Source organism: Aureococcus anophagefferens, assembly GCF_000186865.1.
Source record: "Aureococcus anophagefferens unplaced genomic scaffold AURANscaffold_6, whole genome shotgun sequence".
NCBI lineage: Eukaryota > Pelagophyceae > Pelagomonadales > Pelagomonadaceae > Aureococcus > Aureococcus anophagefferens.
In genome coordinates, this window is record NW_008705566.1 from 351,487 (window position 1) to 369,260 (window position 17,774).

General features: G+C 70.2%; 4 protein-coding genes across 4 annotated transcripts; 3 read left to right on the forward strand and 1 right to left on the reverse strand.

Annotated features, from left to right (window-relative positions):
* Positions 1-6,441, reverse strand: AURANDRAFT_71272 (hypothetical protein; the record flags this gene model as incomplete). Its single annotated transcript, XM_009037681.1, has 4 exons — positions 1-2,250; positions 2,548-3,410; positions 3,610-4,777; positions 5,140-6,441. 4 exons carry the CDS (start codon positions 6,439-6,441, stop codon positions 61-63), a joined length of 5,523 nt encoding a protein of 1,840 aa, XP_009035929.1.
* A 791-nt stretch (positions 6,442-7,232) lies between these two features.
* On the forward strand, positions 7,233-12,025 carry AURANDRAFT_62948 (hypothetical protein; the record flags this gene model as incomplete). The annotated part of the gene is made up of 2 exons (XM_009037206.1): positions 7,233-9,796; positions 10,015-12,025. 2 exons carry the CDS (start codon positions 7,233-7,235, stop codon positions 12,023-12,025), a joined length of 4,575 nt encoding a protein of 1,524 aa, XP_009035454.1.
* Positions 12,026-13,586: 1,561 nt separating this feature from the next.
* AURANDRAFT_71273 (expressed protein) lies at positions 13,587-14,436 on the forward strand (the record flags this gene model as incomplete). The annotated part of the gene is made up of 1 exon (XM_009037207.1): positions 13,587-14,436. The coding sequence occupies one exon, from the start codon at positions 13,659-13,661 to the stop codon at positions 14,337-14,339; it is 681 nt and encodes a 226-aa protein (XP_009035455.1).
* A 1,125-nt stretch (positions 14,437-15,561) lies between these two features.
* Positions 15,562-17,100, forward strand: AURANDRAFT_62950 (hypothetical protein; the record flags this gene model as incomplete). Its single annotated transcript, XM_009037208.1, has 1 exon — positions 15,562-17,100. One exon carries the CDS (start codon positions 15,562-15,564, stop codon positions 17,098-17,100), a length of 1,539 nt encoding a protein of 512 aa, XP_009035456.1.
* Positions 17,101-17,774: the final 674 nt, after the last annotated feature.

A 17,774-nucleotide genomic window follows, 5' to 3' on the forward strand; every position in this document is an offset into this window, starting at 1 on the left:
AGAGATGGAAACACATACTCGTCTCTACGCGGGAACTACGCGGGGAGCTTTCGAGCGCGCTCACGCGCGGCGCTCGCTCTTGACGGCGCCGGGGTCCGCCTTGAACTTGGCGGACTTGGAGGTCCGGGACTTCTTCCGCGGCGGCGGCGCCGGCGCCGGCGGCGCGTCGTCTTCGTCGCTCTCGTCCCCGCTCTGGATCTCGATGATCTCGTTGTGGCGTTCGATGGAGTCGAAGGCGCCGCCGAGGTGCGCCACGGCGATGCCGTTGATAAGGACGCGGCGGCCCGGGCGTGGCATGACGCGCACGACGCGGAGCTTCTTGTCTGATCCGCTGACCATGAGGAGGTAGAGCATGACGCCGAAGACGTTGCTAAACGCCTGCGCGAATATTTCGACCTGCATCTCGGCGACGGCGGCGCCGCGGCGCGACGCCAAGCCCACGCCGAGGCGCTTCGAGTTGCGGCTCAGCGTCTCCGTGTGCGCGCTGCCGACCTGCTTGACCTGGACCTCCGAGTCCGTGGTGCCGGCCGCGAGGACGACGGCCTCGTAGTCGATGAGCTGCTCCTTCGTGGGCACGACGAGGAGCTTCGCGTCCTTCTCCTTCTGGAGGACCGCCATCTTCTCGTGGTACATCGTCGCGAGCTGCTTGCGGGGCGCCATGCCCGCGTAGGACTTGCGCGCGATCTTTTTCGAGCGGCCCTTCGGGGACTCCTCGAGCTCCGCGCCCTTGGCCGCGCGGACGAGGACGTGGTCGCCGGGCACGAGCGGCGGCGGGTCGTCGCTGCGCGCGAGGGCGTCGTCGTAGATCTGGTTCGCGGCCATCGCGCCGTCGTGCGCCGCGCGGCGCGCCTTGACGAACTCGAGCCACTGCTTCGCCGTCTTGATGGGCGACTTTCCAGCCCGAAAGAGCCTCCCGTACTCATTGTCGAAGTACCAGTCCTTCTGCTGCCGAATCTCGTGCTTGGTGTAGCCCTTTCCTTCGCTCTTGCGCGGGAAGCGCTCGCATTTGACGAGCTCCTCGACGACGACGTGCTCGACGTAGCCCGCGAGCCCCGCGGTGCCGCAGAGCTGGCGCGAGCACGCCGCGAAGAAGGACGACGCCTCGCCCGCGAGCTTGAAGCCCTCGCCGCGTAGCGCCGCGTCGAGCGCGGCCGCGTCGCCGACGGCGCGCGGCGCGCCCGCGCCCTCGAGGGGCGAGAGCCGCGACGAGAAGAGGTACGACGGCGGCTCCGTGACCGCGAAGCCCCCGCGGAGCGACTTCCGCAGCTCGCGCGACGCGACGCGCGCTTCCTCGATCTGGTGCCACTGCCAGTCCTGCCAGGCCTTGGGGTTCGTCTTGGAAATCTGCAGGCCTTCGATGGCGGCGTAGCGGAAGGAGAAGGTCGCGAGGACGCTGTCCACGTCGTAGACGACGGTGCACTTCGATCGCGTGGCCTTCAGGGCGCCGCCGGTCGCGACTTGATCGTCGAAGGCGGCCTCCTGGCCGAAGACGCGCTTCTTCTCGGCGTTGCCGAGCGTCGCCGCGAGCGACGTGTCGGGCGCCGGCGCGAAGCCCGCGTCCTCGTCCTCGTCCTCGTCGGAAGAGCCGTAGTGCCGGTGATCGATCCAGGGATCGTAGCCGAAGTCCTCGTCCATTTCGATGCTGCGCACCTGCCGCACGATGACGTCGATGCGGCCCGCCTGCGACGCGCGCACGTCCCGGGCCGCGCCCTCGCGGGAGCTGTCCGGCCGCAGCGGCGCGAAGCGCATGCGCCGAACGCCGAACTGCCGGGAGCTGCTGACGTGCTGCCCTTGGATGATCGCGTCGGTCTGCGGGTCGACGATCAGGTTGTCGATCCGGAGGCCGTCGACGTACGTCGAGAACCGCAGCAGGTTTTCGTCCTCGGAGCTCAATGCCAACGGCTGGTCGTTCGTGACCAGAACCTCGAAGTAGTCGTCCGTCGCGGTCGCGATGAGGCGCTGGTGCTGGTTCTCGCATTCCCGCACGCTCTTCACTTCGCGCTCGGGAAGATCCCACGCCAAGAAGTCCCAGTTCCGCGGCCCCGAGTCCTTGTCCTCGAGCTCGGGCATGCGGCACCCGTCGACGAGCACCGAGGCCGACGCGATCGCGTCCTTGTCCATGGTCTTGATCTTCTCCGCACGTTCACTCATCGAGAGGCTCTTCATTACGTACGGGTCGTCGTCGTCCATCTGGGCGACGGCGACGAGGTCGGGCTCGTCCTGGGCGCCGGCGTCGAGCGTGAAGCGTCTCTAAACGTAGGGGGCGGGAGGAGCGCCGGCGTCGAGCGGGCGGCGCGGGGTCACCGCGTGAATGAGCCTCTGGCTTTGGCGCCTCTCTTGAAAAATCGATCGCTGTTTCGAAGTGGCAATAAGCTCCTTCTCTCCCCCTTCGGTTCTTCCCTGCGCCGCGGCTAAGCAATAAGCTCCTGGCCCTCCGACCTCCCTCGGATAGGCTGACCCGATAGTACTACGCAGGGAGGGGTCAACCGTTCACTTGCGGCGGCGCTTCTTGGTCTTGGGGGCCTTCTTGGGGCGTTCCGTCTTGACCTCCGCCTTGACGCCGCCGGGCTCCTTCTTGAACTTCGAGAACTTGGCCGTCCGGCTCTTCTTCCGCGGCGCGGGCAGCGGCGCCTCGTCTTCGTCGCTCTCGTCGCCGATCTCGATGATGTCGTGGTGGCGCTGGATGGAGTCGAAGGCGCCGCCGAGGTGCGCCACGGCGACGCCGTTGATGAGGACGCGGCGGCCGGGCCGCGGCATGACGCGCACGACGCGCAGATTTTTGTCCTGCCCGGAGACCATCAACAGGTAGAGCATGACGCCGAAGACGTTCGAGAAGGCCTGCGCGAACATTTCGATCTGCATCTCGGCGACGGCCGCGCCGCGCCGCGACGTGACGCCGACGCCGAGGCGCTTGGAGTTGCGGCTCAGCGTCTCCGTGTGCGCGCTGCCGACCTGCTTGACGCGGACCTCCGAGTCCGTCGTGCCGGCCGCGAGGACGACGGCCTCGTAGTCGACGAGCTGCTCCTTCGTGGGGACGATGAGCATCTTGTCCTCCTTGTCCTGCTCGTCCATCTCGACTTCGAAGCTCGCCCGAACCGCCTTGGTAACGAGCTGCTTGCGCGGCGCCTTGCCCGCGGTGGACTTGCGCGCGACCTTTTTCGACCGGCCCTTCGCCGGCGACTCCTCGAGCTCCGCGCCCTTGGCCGCGCGGACGAGGACGTGGTCGCCGGGCACGAGCGGCGGCGGTTCGTCGCTGAGCGCGAGGTCGTCGTCGTAGATCTGGCCGGCGGCGAGCGTGCCGTGCGCCGCGCGGCGCGCCTTGACGAACTCGAGCCACGCTTTCGCCGTCTTGATCGGCGACTTCGCGCCGCGATAGAGGTACCCGTATTCGTCCTCGAAGGTCTCGTCGCCTGTGTGCAAATCAACCACTGGTTAGGGACGTCCCGACCAAACTTTGAAATTCTCTAGCTCGGTCAAATCGAAGTCGATTCGGCTGATTTTTGGACTCATCGATTGCTCTCATCGAGTTCTCGAAGTACAGCGAAAGTGCTTGTGTCAAAGTGTTCAAAAAATCTCACATTGAAGTCAGGTTGAAGGTTTGATTTCCACACAGCTCGTCGCGGTCCATGCGCACCTCGTAATCGCCGTGGACCCAATCCTTCTTGCGCGGGAAGCGCTCGCAGGCGACGAGCTCTTCGACGACGGCGTGCTCGACGTAGCCCGCAAGCCCCGCGGTGCCGCAGAGCTGGCGCGAGCACGCCGCGAAGAAGGACGACGCCTCGCCTGCGAGCTTGAATCCCTCGCCGCGGAGCGCCGCGTCGAGCGCGGCCGCGTCGCCGACGGCGCGCGGCGCGCCGGCGCCCTCGAGCGACGAGAGCCGCGACGAGAAGAGGTACGACGGCGGCTCCGTGACCGCGAAGCCCCCTCGGAGCGACTTCCGGAGCTCGCGCGACGCGACGCGCGCGGCCTCGATCTGGCGCCACTGCCAGTCCTGCCAGGCCTTGGGGTTCGTCTTGGCGATCTGGAGGCCCTCGATGGCGGCGTAGCGGAAGGAGAAGGTCGCGACGACGGCGTCCTGGTCGTAGTCGACGAAGCACTTGGTCCGCGTCGACTTGATCTCGGCGCCGAATGCGACCTCGTCGTCGAAGGCGGCCTCGAGGCCGAAGAGGCGCTTCTTCTCGGCGTTGCCGAGCGTCGCCGCCTGCGACGAGTCGGGCGGCGGCTTGAAGCCCATGTCCGCCTCGTCCTCCTCCTCGGACGACGAATAGGGGTAGCCGTAGCTGTCGTAGCCGTCGTCCTCGTCCTCGTAGGTGATGGAGCGCACGGCGCGGACGATGACGTCGATTTTTCCCGCCTGGGGTGCGCGCGCGCCCGTCGCGGCGCCCTCGCGCGAGCTCTCCGGCCGCAGGGGCGCGAAGCGCATGCGGCGGATGCCGTAGCGCTTGTCGCTCGAGACGTCCTGGCCCTCGATGACCGACTCGTCGCCCGGGTCGACGAGGAGCTTCTCCATGATGTGGCCGTCGACGTAGGTCACGAAGCGGAGCGCCGCCTTCGCGTGGTCGCCGTCCCCGTACTTCCAACGCTTGTCGTTCTTGAGCAAGATCTCGAAGTAGTCGTTCGTCGTCGTCGCGATCAGGCGCTGGTGCTGGTTCGGGCACGACACGACGGAAGCGACTTCCCGCGCCGAATGGTCCCACGCGAGCCATCCCCAGTCTCGCGGCCCGGAGTCCTTGTCCTCGAGCTCGGGCATGCGACAGCCGTCGACGAGCACCGCGACCTCCGTCGAAGTAGACGCATCCTTGACCATCGTCGCTCGAATTCGCCGAACGTAATGTGGCTCAGACTACTCGCGTGGTCGTCTAGTATTCTATTCACGGCGGCCCGTCGACGAGCCCTCGCGCGCGGATCACGCGCGAGTGATTTGAGATGCTTTTGGCGCACCTGGGTTGCGAGGAGCAGGCTCCTGCTCGAGCCCTCCTCGAGGGCGAGCCCGTGGTCTGCGAGTTCGCGACCACGGCGCACCTCGCGAAGGCGTAGGTACCCCGCCCTAGTTATTCACGGCGACGACGCGGCGTCCTTCGGCGGCGGCGCGCCGCCCGCCCCGTCGGCGTAGTGGCGCTGGCCGAGCGTCGCCGCGACGTCCTTCTCCGCCTTCGCGAGGTCGATGCGCAGGCCCTGGGGGATGCCCACGGCGTAGAGGGCGCAGAGGGACCAGATCGCGAAGCGCATGCCGACGACCTCGTTGATGACCGTGAAGACGAGGGGCGGCACCCAGACCCAGACGGCCCCGGCGAAGGAGTAGATGCCCCACATCTGCGCCTCGCGGCCGCCGGGGATGAGCTTCGTGAACAGCACGCGCTGCGCCGGGTAGACGACGCCGTTCCCGAGGCCGACGAGGAAGCCGAAGCCGTAGAGCGCGTCCTTGTGCTGGGGCCCCGCGACGGCGAGCGGCATGAGGAACGCGAGCAGGCAGAGGAACGACAACGCGCCGACGACGACGGCCTTGCAGGAGCAGCGCCGCAGGAGCACCTTGCTGAGGAACGCGCCGCCGAGCGTCGCGACGAGCGCGACGCCGAGGCACGAGCCGATCTGCGTCGCCGTCATGCCCGCGAAGACGGCGAGGTACGTCGGCAGCAGGTTCAGGAACGCCGACGTCGACGCCTCCCAGCAGCTCAGCCCGAGCAGCAGCTTCCAGAGCTCCGGGTACTCCGTCCGCGTCGTCGCCGCCGTCCGCCGGAGGCTCGCGAAGCCCTCGGTGAGCAGCGACCCGCCCGGAGGGAGCGCCTGGAGCGCCGGCCGGTCCCCGTTCAGCGCGTGCCACGCGTAGGGCAGCGTCGCCACGAGCGCGAAGCCCGAGAGGCCCTGCGCGAGCCGCGCGGTGTCGACGGGCCCGCCGCCGAAGCCGACGAGCACCGCGAGCATGCCCAGGCTCGCGCCGTAGCCGCCGCCGAGGCCCGACGCCTGGATCGCCGCGGCCTCGCGGTCGTCGCGCGTGAGCTCCGGGATGTACGCAAAATGGGGCACGAGGTGCAGCAGGTAGACGACCTGCGCCTCGACCTGGAGCGCGGCGACCGCGGGCCAGCTCCGCTCGGAGACGCCGATCTCGATGATCTGGATGAAGATGAGCGCGTAGGCCGTGCCGAGCCCCACGGCGCGGCGCCGCGGCGTGTAGTCGACGAGCGTGCCGACGAGCGGCAGGCACGCGGCCGTCGCCAGGTAGCCGACGGTGAGCATGACCGTGAGCAGCGAGCTCGCGCGGAGGCCGGACTCGAGGCGCTTGCCGCAGATGCCGTCGGCGTGGATGCGCTCGCAGCCCGCCTCCTTGGCCGCGTAGCGCAGGATGGCGTAGCCCAGGAAGATGTTCGAGATGCCCACGGTCGCGCGGCTCGTGCAGTCCATGACGTAGGCGTTCGCCTCGGCGTTGCTGTAGCAGCAGCCCATGGTGTCTGTCTTTTAGCAGCAGCCCATGAGTAACCGCTCACCGTCGCTATCTATCGGTTGTCCCTCTGTCTTTTAGCAGCAGCCCATGCACCCCTATATGATGCTATCGCGCTGGCATCCCACATTGCGCTGCCATGCTGGATGAAAAAGTATGAAATAGCAACTTGGCCAATGATGAAAAATCATCACTCCCACACATCTTGAACGGACCAATACAGAAAGTATTGGTTGATAGATTCAAAGCGGGCTGCCAAAGCGGGCTGCTCAGCGCTCGTTGCACCGCGGCCGGCGGCCTGCGCCTCGAGCTGCCCCGCCGGACCGTTGCGTCGCGGTCGGCGGCCCCGGCGCCATGGTGTCGGGCACGCAGGCCAAGGCGGCCACGGGCTGCGGCCTCTTGACGCCTACGGCATCTTGCCCCTGCCGGGGGGGCTTGCCTGCGGCGCGGCGAGAGCGCGCCCTTCGGGCGCGCTCGCGCGAGCTGAGCCACTCATTCCCGTGTCAATGCTTCCCTCTGCACCGCTCGCGCGACGACAGCCATTTAATTTCCGTACGGCGGGGGAACCGGCACGCACAACTCACGCATATATATATGGATGAAATAGCAACTTGGCCAATGATGAAAAATCATCACTCCCACACATCTTGAACGGACCAATACAGAAAGTATTGGTTGATAGATTCAAAGCGGGCTGCCAAAGCGGGCTGCTCAGCGCTCGTTGCACCGCGGCCGGCGGCCTGCGCCTCGAGCTGCCCCGCCGGACCGTTGCGTCGCGGTCGGCGGCCCCGGCGCCATGGTGTCGGGCACGCAGGCCAAGGCGGCCACGGGCTGCGGCCTCTTGCTCATGGTCATGGGCGGCGCCCTCATCCCGGTCATCGAGGCGCTGCTGCGCGACGCCGTGCGCAACGCCGTCGTCATCGACAGCGACGACGAGTGGAAGGACGCCTACACGGGCCTGAGCAACGCCTACGACGCCTACGCGTGGAACTGCACGAACCTCGGCGCCGTGCTCGCGACCGGCGCGAAGCCGCGCTTCTCCGAGGTGAGCGTCGAGATGACGTACGTCGAGGAGAACTGGGACCTCGAGTGGGTCGGCGGCTGCAGCGACAAGGACCCGGACAAGTGCACGAAGTTCAAGTACAAGTCCTGGTGGAACTACTACGCCCAGGACGACGCCGCGGACGCGCGGATGGACCTCGAGGTCGTCGGCGTGAACCCCGTCTACCTGTCCGCGATCGCCGACTTCGGCGGCACGGAGTCGAACCTCTTCTACGGCCTCTCCTACGTCGTCGTCCAGAACGTCTGGCTCATCATGGACGGCGTCGTCGCGACGGTGCGCTACCAGGGCGTGCCCACGTACCTCAACGCCGTCGCCTACGTCCTGATGTCGTCCTACGGCGCGTTCTTCCCGGACTACGACGCGGTGGCGAACCAGTGGGGCACGCTCGGCGTCTTCTTCGGGTCGTCGCTCGCGGGCGTCGACCCGGCGATCACGACCTGGGAGCTCGTCACGAACGCCGCGGACGCGATCGCGCTCGAGGACGCGGAGGAGCTCTGGTCGACGACGTCCGCGTACTCCCTCGTCGCCGACGCGGCCTACCAGGCGACGTGGCTCGCGGCGCTCGGCGGCGACGCCGACGCGCTCGCGGGCTGCGAGGCCCACTTCGACAGCGGTACGGCGGCGACGGTGCTGACCTGGCTCGCGGCGCTCGTCGACAAGTCGAACCCGTACTACTTCGCGGCGATCATGCAGGGGCTGCCCCTCGACCCCGCCGCGGCGGCGCAGGTCTCCGAGTGGGACGACCTCGGCTACCTCCAGTTCGCCAACGGCACGGTGACCAAGGCCCTCTTCGGCGCGGACAGCGTGTTGCCGCTCGGCGCCGTCGACGGCCTCGTCGTCGTCCCGGAGTTCTCGGCCTACGCGGGCGTCGAGCTGACGCTCAACGAGTCCAAGGCCTTCTTCGACGTCTTCGGCGACGCGACGGCGTCGCTGGCGCTCGTCTACGGCCTCCTCGCCGCGCAGAGCGGCGACTTCTCGCTCTTCGTGGACCCGGCGTACCCGCCGACGGGCTTCTCCCTCGCGAACTACATGACCTACGCGGTCTACCTCTACGACTACCTGCCCAAGACCCTGTTCCTGAAGGGTTTTGTTATTGGCTACATGCGCGACGCGGCGACCGTCGCGGCGGACCCGACGGCGGCGGACGCGGCGTCGCTCTACTTGAACGCGGACGGCACGGGCCAGTTCAACAGCGGCCTCTTCTGCCGCCGGACGCTCCGGGAGCTGCTCTTCGGGTACCACGACCAGATCTTCAACCTCGTGCCCCCGGAGCTGAGCACGCGGGCGCTGGCGTACAACGGCGTGCTCGGATTTCAGTACGAGTCCCTGGCCGCGCAGGCCGCGACGGACCCGGCGCCGCCGCTGACCTACGGCAAGCACAGCGGCGCCGACGACCTGGACAAGATCTCGGGCTACTTCCTCTGGCGCGACGCGACGGAGATGGTCGACCGCGCGGACATCCCGAACAAGGACTCGTCCGAGTACTCGTGCGCGACGTACGCGCTCCAGGGCTTCGACATGTACCCCTCCGGCTTCGAGTCCTGCGACATCTTCATCGACACGGTCGTCGACCCGTCGGCGGGCGAGAGCCACACGAACCGCGTGCCGCCCTTCAAGGAGGAGGACCGCGTCGACTCGTACACGCTCTGGATCACGGAGGCGTTCCGCCACGTGACGATAGAGTACGACGAGGACACGGAGGTGCGCGGCATCGCCGCGCGCAAGTACGTCCTCGAGCCGACCCAGTTCTACACCGCGGACTGCGGCCTCGAGCCGGACCGGTGCAACGCCGACAACGCGCGGTACCGCATGGACGCGACGCCGTCCTACGTCGTGCCCATGGCCACGGCCCAGGGCGGCGCGCCCGTCGTCGTCGCCTTCCCGGCCCTCGGGCTCACGGAGGCTATCTGGCGCGACCCTTTTGATGGTTTGCCGGACTACGACGAGTCGAAGCACGGCACGTACATCGTCATCGAACCGCTCACGGGCGTCTTCATCGCGGGCCACCAGCGCCTCCAGTACACCTGGAGCCTGAACAGCGGCGTGCTGGACTCGGGCATCTGGTGGCACGTCTTCGACCGCACGGCGGCGACGAACGGCCAGCTCTACTGGCCCCAGGTCTGGCTCGACAAGAACGACAAGATCTCGCCGGCGCAGGCGCGCAAGTTCCGCAAGTTCATCTACGGCACGCGCACGCAGGCCCTCGCCTGGGCCATCATCATCGGGGCGCTGGGCCTCGGCCTCTTCGGCGTCGGCTGCTACGGCCTCTTCGCCGGCGGCGCCAAGGTCGCGCCGGGGTGATCTTAGCCGCGGCCGCGGGGTGTTTGTTGTTCGTCCGTCCCACCAACTTTGTGCCCCGCCCGCCCGCTAAGACCCCTGTGTTTTGATCGGCGGGGTCGCCGGGTCTCTGCATCCTCGGTGGGCTCGTAGGAGCTCGCGCGGGACGCCGGCGGTGCGGCGGCGCCGGGCGGCGCGGCCGCCGGCACTGAGCGGCGGCGCGGACGAGTATAGGCAGGTGTTCCGGCAGCGGCCGGCGTCGCAGCGCCTCCGCCGCGCCGCTCGACACGATGCCGTCGCGGCGCACGGTGCTCGTGTCCGTCGTCCTCGCGTTCCCGCTGCTGCTCGTGTTCCTGAACCTGCGCAAGGTGTTGCAGCAGACCTCCAGCCGCCAGCCCGCGCGGCTGCGGCGCGCCGGCGAGCAGCGCAACCGGACGCGCGCGACGCGCGACTTCGTCGCCGGCGTGCTGTCGACGCTCGGCGGCGACGCCGAGGACGACGGCGACGACGCCGTCGCGGAGTCGCTCGACGCCGTCGCCGCGGAGCGGCGCGGCGGCGCGGCGACGGAGCGAGCGTCGACGGACGTCGACGCCGCGGAGCGGCTCATCTCGCGCCTCGAGGCGTCCGCGGACGTCGCGGAGCGGCTCGTCGCGGACCAGCAATCCGGCGAGACGTCGCGCCACGCCGCGGCGGCCCTCGCCGTCGAGGCCGAGAAGCGCGAGAGCGAGAAGGTCGAGGTCGCCGCCACGGCGACGACGCGGCGCGAGGCGTCGCGGCACGCGGCCACGGAGCGGCCCATCCCCGAGCTGACCGTGTGCGCGCACGTCGACACGTACTCGCGCGTCGCGCACGCGAAGAAGGGCGACCACGACCCGCTCGAGCACGGGAACGCGAGCCTCTGCGTCGCGCCGCTTATCCAGCTCAAGGAGAAGCTCAAGGTGCGCCTGGTCCCCAAGGGCGAGTCCGGCGGGAAGCGCGCCTTCTTCCTCATGACGCAGGGCCTGCGGCAGCACCCGATGGTCGAGCTCGTGGGCGGGTCGCCGCGGTTCTGCGCGGATCGCGGCTACCAGCTCGACAAGGCGTCGCCCTGCGAGAAGGACATCGCGCAGATCGGCGCGTACCAGGCCGAGGCCGACGTCGCCATCATGCTCATGCCGGCGAACGACCCCAAGTTCTACAGCAGCGGCAAAATCCTCGCGTACTCGCCGTACCGCTGGGGCAACAACAAGAAGCTCGCCGCGGACCCCGTGGCGAACGTGGGCACCGTCGCGGGCTACGAGACCATCGCGCACGCCGACGAGAACCCGACGCTCTTCCGCTACGCGCCGCCCGTGCCCGCGAACCGCATGATCTTCGTCGACGAGGCGGACTGGTCGAGCTCGCACGGCCACGTCCGCGACGACGCGGCGTCGTACCTGGCCTACTTCAAGCGGTCCTGGGTCCAGAAGGACGGCAAGGCGTCGCCGGTGCGCGCGGCGGGCCAGCGGCACAAGAAGTCCAAGTCCTACTTCCCCATGCCCTACTCGCTCGCCGACGAATACGTCGACTCGGCGAAGCTCGGCGACGTCGTCGGCGAGCGGCCCATCGACGTCGTCTGCACGCTCCGCGACACGCGCGGCGGCCGGGGCCGCGTCCTGCCCTGGCTCCGGGAGTACGCGAAGGCGAAGCAGCTGGAGAACTACCGCCTCGGCCAGCTCTCGTCCGCGGGGCGCACGGTCATCGACGCGGGCTACCTGTCGACGATGCGCCAGGCCAAGGTCGTCGTGACCTGCAACCCGACGGGCTGGGAGGGCGACTTCCGCTTGTTCGAGGCGCTGAGCTCGGGGGCGCTCGTCATGGTCGACCGCATGGGCACGCCGTACCACCACCCGTTGATCGACGGCGAGCACGTCGTCTTCTACGACCACACGAACAAGACGGACCTGCTGGAGAAGCTGGACCACGCGCTCAAGCGGCCCCACTGGGCGCGCAAGGTCGGCGTCAAGGGCTACGCCCACGTGCTCCGGCACCACCGCGCGGTGTCGTGGGTCGACTACTTCCTGAGGACCGCGCACGCGAAGATGCTCGCGGAGCGGGGCGTCGTCGCGGACTACGTGGAGACGGGCCAGGCCATCCTCGCGCGCACGGAGCTCCCGGACGCCGACGGATCCGTCAACCGCGACTTCGTCACGAAGCACGAGCACGGCGCGCTCCACTACGCCGCGGCCGAGTTGCTCGACGACGACACGCTCGCGCTCGCGGACATTTAATATTAGAGCGGCGTGAAGTCGGCGCCGCCGGCGTGCCACCACTGCGCGGGCCGGCCGTACGTGTCGAAGGCCCACCACTGGCGCCAGTAGTCGTCGACGCCGTCGCGCAGGAAGAGCGTCAGCACCCACTTCTCGCCCGATTTCACCTCGCAGCCCGCGTGCCGCGTGAGGCCGCCGTCCATGAGGTGGAGGCTCGGGCTGGATTCGCGCTCGTCGCGGTAGCCCAGGAAGAGCGCGCTGCCGGGCGCCGGGGACTGGGGCCGCACGCCCGCGCCGGGGAAGACGACGTCGCCGCCGGCCGCCGCCGCCTCGCAGTAGACGACGACGGACGCGACGCGGCCGCCCGGGAGGTAGGGCGTCCCGTCGCAGGACCCGTCGCAGTGGCCCGGGTAGGCGTCGCCCGGACCGTAGCGCACGACGTTCAGGGGCTCCTGGCCTCCGCCGTAGCGCAGCGCGTCCGGCAGCCCCAGGATGCCCACGGCCGCCTGGGCAGGAAAAGGGTGCGAAATTCCCAACTTCAAAGGCTCCTATCTCGGTCGTTTTCCGCTCGTTTTGGCTGATTTTTGGACGAGCGATCATCTCTCGGGACGGTCTCGAAGCGTGGGTGCTGTTTCCGAAACGCGCGCGCGCGGAACACTCACGTTGAAGCGACGTTGAATCACCCTTTTCCTGCCCTGACGGCCGCGTCGCGCGCGCGCTGCGCGACGCGCGCGGCGACCTCGTCGCCGTCGGGCGGCGCCGCGCTCGACGACCGCCGCAGGGTCGCGTCGAGCGCGCCGCCGGCGGCGCTCACCGTCGCCGCCGTGAGGTTGTGCATCGTCGCGGCCTTGAGGTGCGCGCACTCCTTCTCGGTCGCGAAGCCGTCGACGAGCACCGCCGCGGCGCCCGTCCCGTTGACGAGCGTGCGGCGCCGCGCGCCGTCGGCCGGCGGCGGCGCCGACGCGCAGGCTTTGTCGACCCAGGCGTCGGCGAGCGCCTCCTTTTTCGCGCGCGCGGTCCTAGTCTCCCGGATCGCGAACGCGAGGAGCGGCTCCGCGCGCTTGGCCACGCACCGGACCCAGGGCGCGCCCTCGAGGTCCTCCGCGACGACGGCGTCCATGGCGCCGAGCGCCGCGGCGGCCTCGAAGACGAGCGCCGCGCCGCGCTCGTCGCAGTCGGCGATCGCGTCGACGGCCGAGTCGCGGTCGCGGTCCGACGTGCCCGCCGCCGCGAGGCCCGTCGCGCTGGTGCCCGACCGCATGGCCTCGCCGGCCTCGAGCTCCAGGAGCAGCGACCCGCGCAGCTCCGCGAGCCAGCCCGCGAGCCGCTGGGCGACGCAGCCCAGGGCCGCCGTCGTGTCCACGGGGCCCGGCGACGGCCCGCTCAGGGCGCCGAGGCAGCCCTTCGCCATGAGCGCCACGGCGCGCTTGCCGTGCAGCCGCGCCAACAGGACCTCGTCGGGCTCGTCGGCGGCGAGGGCCATCGTAGCGAGGAGGAGCCCGGCCTTGGCAGCCATCATCATCTGAGACTGCAACGATTTGTGTGAGGTCCTGTTTTTGAGCGATTTGACTCGAGGCGACTCGAGACGCGTGGCAAGCCTCGACGCATTCGACGCCGACCGTCGAGTCCCCTCGCCGCCGCCAAAAACCACACGATGCGCCTGCTCGTCGCCCTCGCGGCCGCAGCCCTGTCGTCGGCGTTCGTCGTCGACGACCTGAACCCGGACAACTACGTCCCGATAACGTCGCACAACAAGGCCATCCTCAAGGCCGTGATCCGCTTCATGGTCGACGGCGACGAGAACGAGGTGCTCGACAACACGTGGCGGAAGCTGTCGCGGGAGATGAAGAAGAAGTGGCAGCTCCTCATCGGGACCGTGTGGTGCGGCGGGAAGGGCCAGCCGATCTGCGAGTACATGGGCATCACGGGCACGACGATCGCCTGGGGCGACCCCTGGGACCTCAAGCCCCTGCCGGAGCGGTTCGAGGGCCGGGCGGGCTACAAGTACGTCCGCGCGTTGATCGATGAAGAAATCCAGCCCTTCTGCGCGACGGAGCACGAGGAGTGGTGCAGCGACGAGATGCTCGAGTACAAGAAGGTGCTCGAGGGGAAGAGCGACGAGGAGCTCGACAAGCTGATCGCCTTCCAGACGACGGACGTGCAGCTCATGAGCAAGGTCTACAATTCGGAGTACCAGGGGAAGCAGAGCGACCTGCTGCGGAAGGAGGAGGCGCTCGGCCAGGCCTACCAGGACCTCGTGATCCCCGCGCGCGCGCGGCTCGCGCTCATGAAGGAGATCCTCGAGGTCAAGAGCGAGCGCAGCGCGGCGATCTAGGGGCCGACGGCCGCGGCGACGGACGCGCGGTCGATTCGTCGACGGCTCCGGGCCGCCGCGGCGACGGCGCGCGCTCGGGAATAAAACGCGGCGATTTAGTTCGGGTACATGAGCTCGAGGGCCTGGAGCTTCTCCTTGGCCTGCTCGTACTTGAGCAGGAGCTTCTCCATCTCGTCCTTCGGCGGGTCGCCCGGGAGCTCGGGCCGCGGCGACGCGGCGGCGGGCGGCGCGGGCTCCGCGCGCGCGGTCCGCGGGCTCGGGAGCCTCGGCGACGGGACGCGGGGCGACGGCGCCGGCGGCGCCGCGGCGCGCTGCATGGACTCGAGGAGCTGGACGTAGGCGCGCGCGGCGCGCGCGAGGTCCTCGAGTTCGACGTCGGGGGGCCGCGCGCGCTCCGCCTCCGCCGTCGCCTTCGCGAGGAGCTCGGCCGGCGGCTCGTCGCGGGGCGCGTTGGCGGCGGCGACGAGGTCCTGTCTCTCGCGGGCCCAGGCCTCGCGCTCGGCCTCGAGCGCGCGCTCCGCGTCGTCCGCGCGCCGCTCGGCCGCGGCCGCGCGCGCCGCGGCCGCCGCGGCCTTCTCCTCGTGGACGCGCTGGGACGCGCGCGCCGACGCGACGCGCTCCGCCTCGGCGTGGAGCAGCGCCTCGATGCGCTGGAGCTCCATGTGGCTCCGCTGGATGCGGTCCATGGCCTGGGCCCGCTCGCACTTGATGGCCCGGTCGAGGTGCACGAGGAGCAGCGACGACTCGGGCGTCGCCAGCGCGTCGTCGCCGCCGGCCCCGCGCACGCCCAGGCCCGGCAGGTACGCCGGCAGCTCCGGCGCGTCGCGCCCGGGCGACGCCATGGGCGCCGGTTGCGGCGTTCGCGTTTGAGTAGGGGCTGCCCCAAAAAGCCGTGGTTGACATGCAATTTCCTGATTGTCAAAATTACCGATTTTACACGGTCGATCTTGTCCAACATTATTATCAACATTGTTGGACAAGCGTGGCGACGACCGGCGTTCCTGGGGCGCGTCGGAGACCGCGGCGCCGTCCCGATTCCGGAGCGGGCGCGCGTCCTCGCTCGACGGCGCGGCGCCGAATAAAAACCTGCATGAGCACCGCGGGCGAGGGTGAGCCGCCCCGGGAGCGCGAGCCGGCCGCGGGGCAGCCCCCGGACGACGAGGCGGCGCGGGACGAGCCGGCGAAGGTGTCGCCGCCGGGGGGCGAGGAGCGCCGCATCGACATGCCCGAGCCGAGCGACGACGCCGCGCCGAAGAAGCGCAAGGCCGACGGCGGCGCCGCGGCGGACGCGGCCGCCGCGCCCGGCGACGGCGCCGAGGAGGAGGACGGCGGCGACAAGAAGCGGAAGAAGAAGGCGGAGCCGCGGCGGTGGACGCAGGTCGAGGACGCCGCGCTCTGCGTCGCCGTGAAGCAGCACGGCGAGTGCAACTGGAAGTCCATCGCCGCGGCGGTCGGATCGCGGAACCACATGCAGTGCCTCCAGCGCTGGAAGAAGGTGCTGAAGCCGGGCCTCGTCAAGGGCAACTGGACGCGGTCCGAGGACGAGACTTTAGCGCGGCGCCTCGAGGTCGCGGCGAGGGACCCCAACGGCATGCAGCGCGTCGACTGGCCGGGCGTCGCGAGCCTCCTGCCGCTCCGGTCCGCGCGCGAGTGCCGCGAGCGCTGGAAGTACTGCCTGTCGCCCCTGGCCCACGGCCACCGCGACGCCGCGGGCCGCGAGGCCTACGGCGAGGGGCCCTTCGGGGGCTACCCGCCGCCCCACGCGCCGCCGCCCTACGGCCGCTACGCGCCGTTCGGCCGGCCGCCGCCGGACGTCGGGCCCCCCGAGTTCCCGCCGGGCGCGCCGCCGCCCGTCGGCCGCGACGGCGGGCCCCGGCCGCCGCCGCCCCACCCCTACGGGCCCTACGGCCGCTACGGCGAGGACTACGCCGGCGGGGACCCCGGCGACGCGCGGTGGCGCGACGCGCTCGCCGCGGATCTCGAGAAGCGGCTCCTGGAGCAGCGGGCCGTCGTCGACGGCATGCTCCGGGAGGTCGCGCTGCTGCGCCGCGGCCGGGACCAGCCCTGGCCCGCCGACGGCCGGCCGCCGGAGGCCGAGGCCGCGCCGCCGGCCGACGGCGCCGCGGGCGCCGCGCCCGCGACGAGCCGCGACCGCGTGTCGTCCGCGCTCGAGGTCGTCGCGCGCGCGGCCCGCGGCGAGGACCGGCCGCCGCCGGACGACGACGCCTACCGCCGCGGCGCGCCGGCGCTCTCCTTCAGCCCGCCGGGCGGCCACGACGCGGCGCGGGACCTCGCGCCGCCGAGCATGAGCCCGCTCGGCGACCTGGGCACGCTCGGCACGTCGCCGCGGCTCCCGGGCGACGGCTACCCGCGCTACGGCGCGCCGCCGCCGGGCGGCGGCCGCGACGCCTACGGGGGCCGCTACGGCGGGTCGCCCTTCGGGTCCGCGCCGTTCCGGGGCCTCGCGCCCGCGGGCGGCACGCCGTCCATGGAGGACGAGTCGCCGTCGTTCATGTACTCCCAGATCGCGCCCCTGCTCCACTCGCCGGCGAGCCCGCCGGGCTCGGGCTTCTACTACTCGCCGCACCTCGCGCCGCAGCCGCCGCGCCAGCTGAACCACGGGCCGTCGCCGTCGGGCTCGACCGCGTCGCTCGGCTCGCGGCGGAGCCCGCCGCCGCCGCGCCGCGAGCTCGGCGACGACGCGCCGCCGCCCGCGGCGGCCCTCGTCGACTTCGCCGACGCCGCGGCGTCGGCCTCCTGAATTTCTTGTCGTCCCTGCAACCCCCCTGAATTTCTTGTCGTCCCTGCAACCCCCTTCGCTTCGCCGTGTCCCCGCCCCGCGTCCCGCGGCGCGACGCTCCCCACACGAGCCTTACTGCTTCTGCGCCGGGGGGAGGCCGTCGTGCGCCATGGTGGAGTAGTCCTTCATGCTCGTGTCGAGGGCGTCCTTGAGCGTCGGCCGCGGGTCCTCCATGTCCGGGTAGTAGATCTGGGCCATGAAGCGGACGCAGCCGAGGGGGTCGTTGCCCGCGCAGTTGACGACGAAGGCCTCCTCGCCGGCCTGGGGCGGCCAGTCGAGCTCGCGGATGGGCACGATGGCGCCGTTGTTGAAGAGCAGCGCGCGCTGGAGCTGCGCGGGGTGCTCGAGCGCGACGACGCCCTCGAAGAGCGAGTTGTCGTCGTAGGTGGCGCCGCACAAGGCCCACTGGTCGCCGCAGCCGCCGACCGTCGCGCAGTTGCAGGCCGTGCCCGACGTGCCGTCGTAGGTCTTGTCGCTGAAGTCCAGGATCGTCCGCACGAGCGACCGCGCGTCGGCCGTGTTCTGCCAGAGCATCGCGCCCGAGTTGAAGTTCTCCTCCAGCACGTCCGTGGTGACGTCCGTCGTGACGTAGTCCGAGCCCGCGGAGATGACGAGCTTCGTGTCCGAGTTTTTGA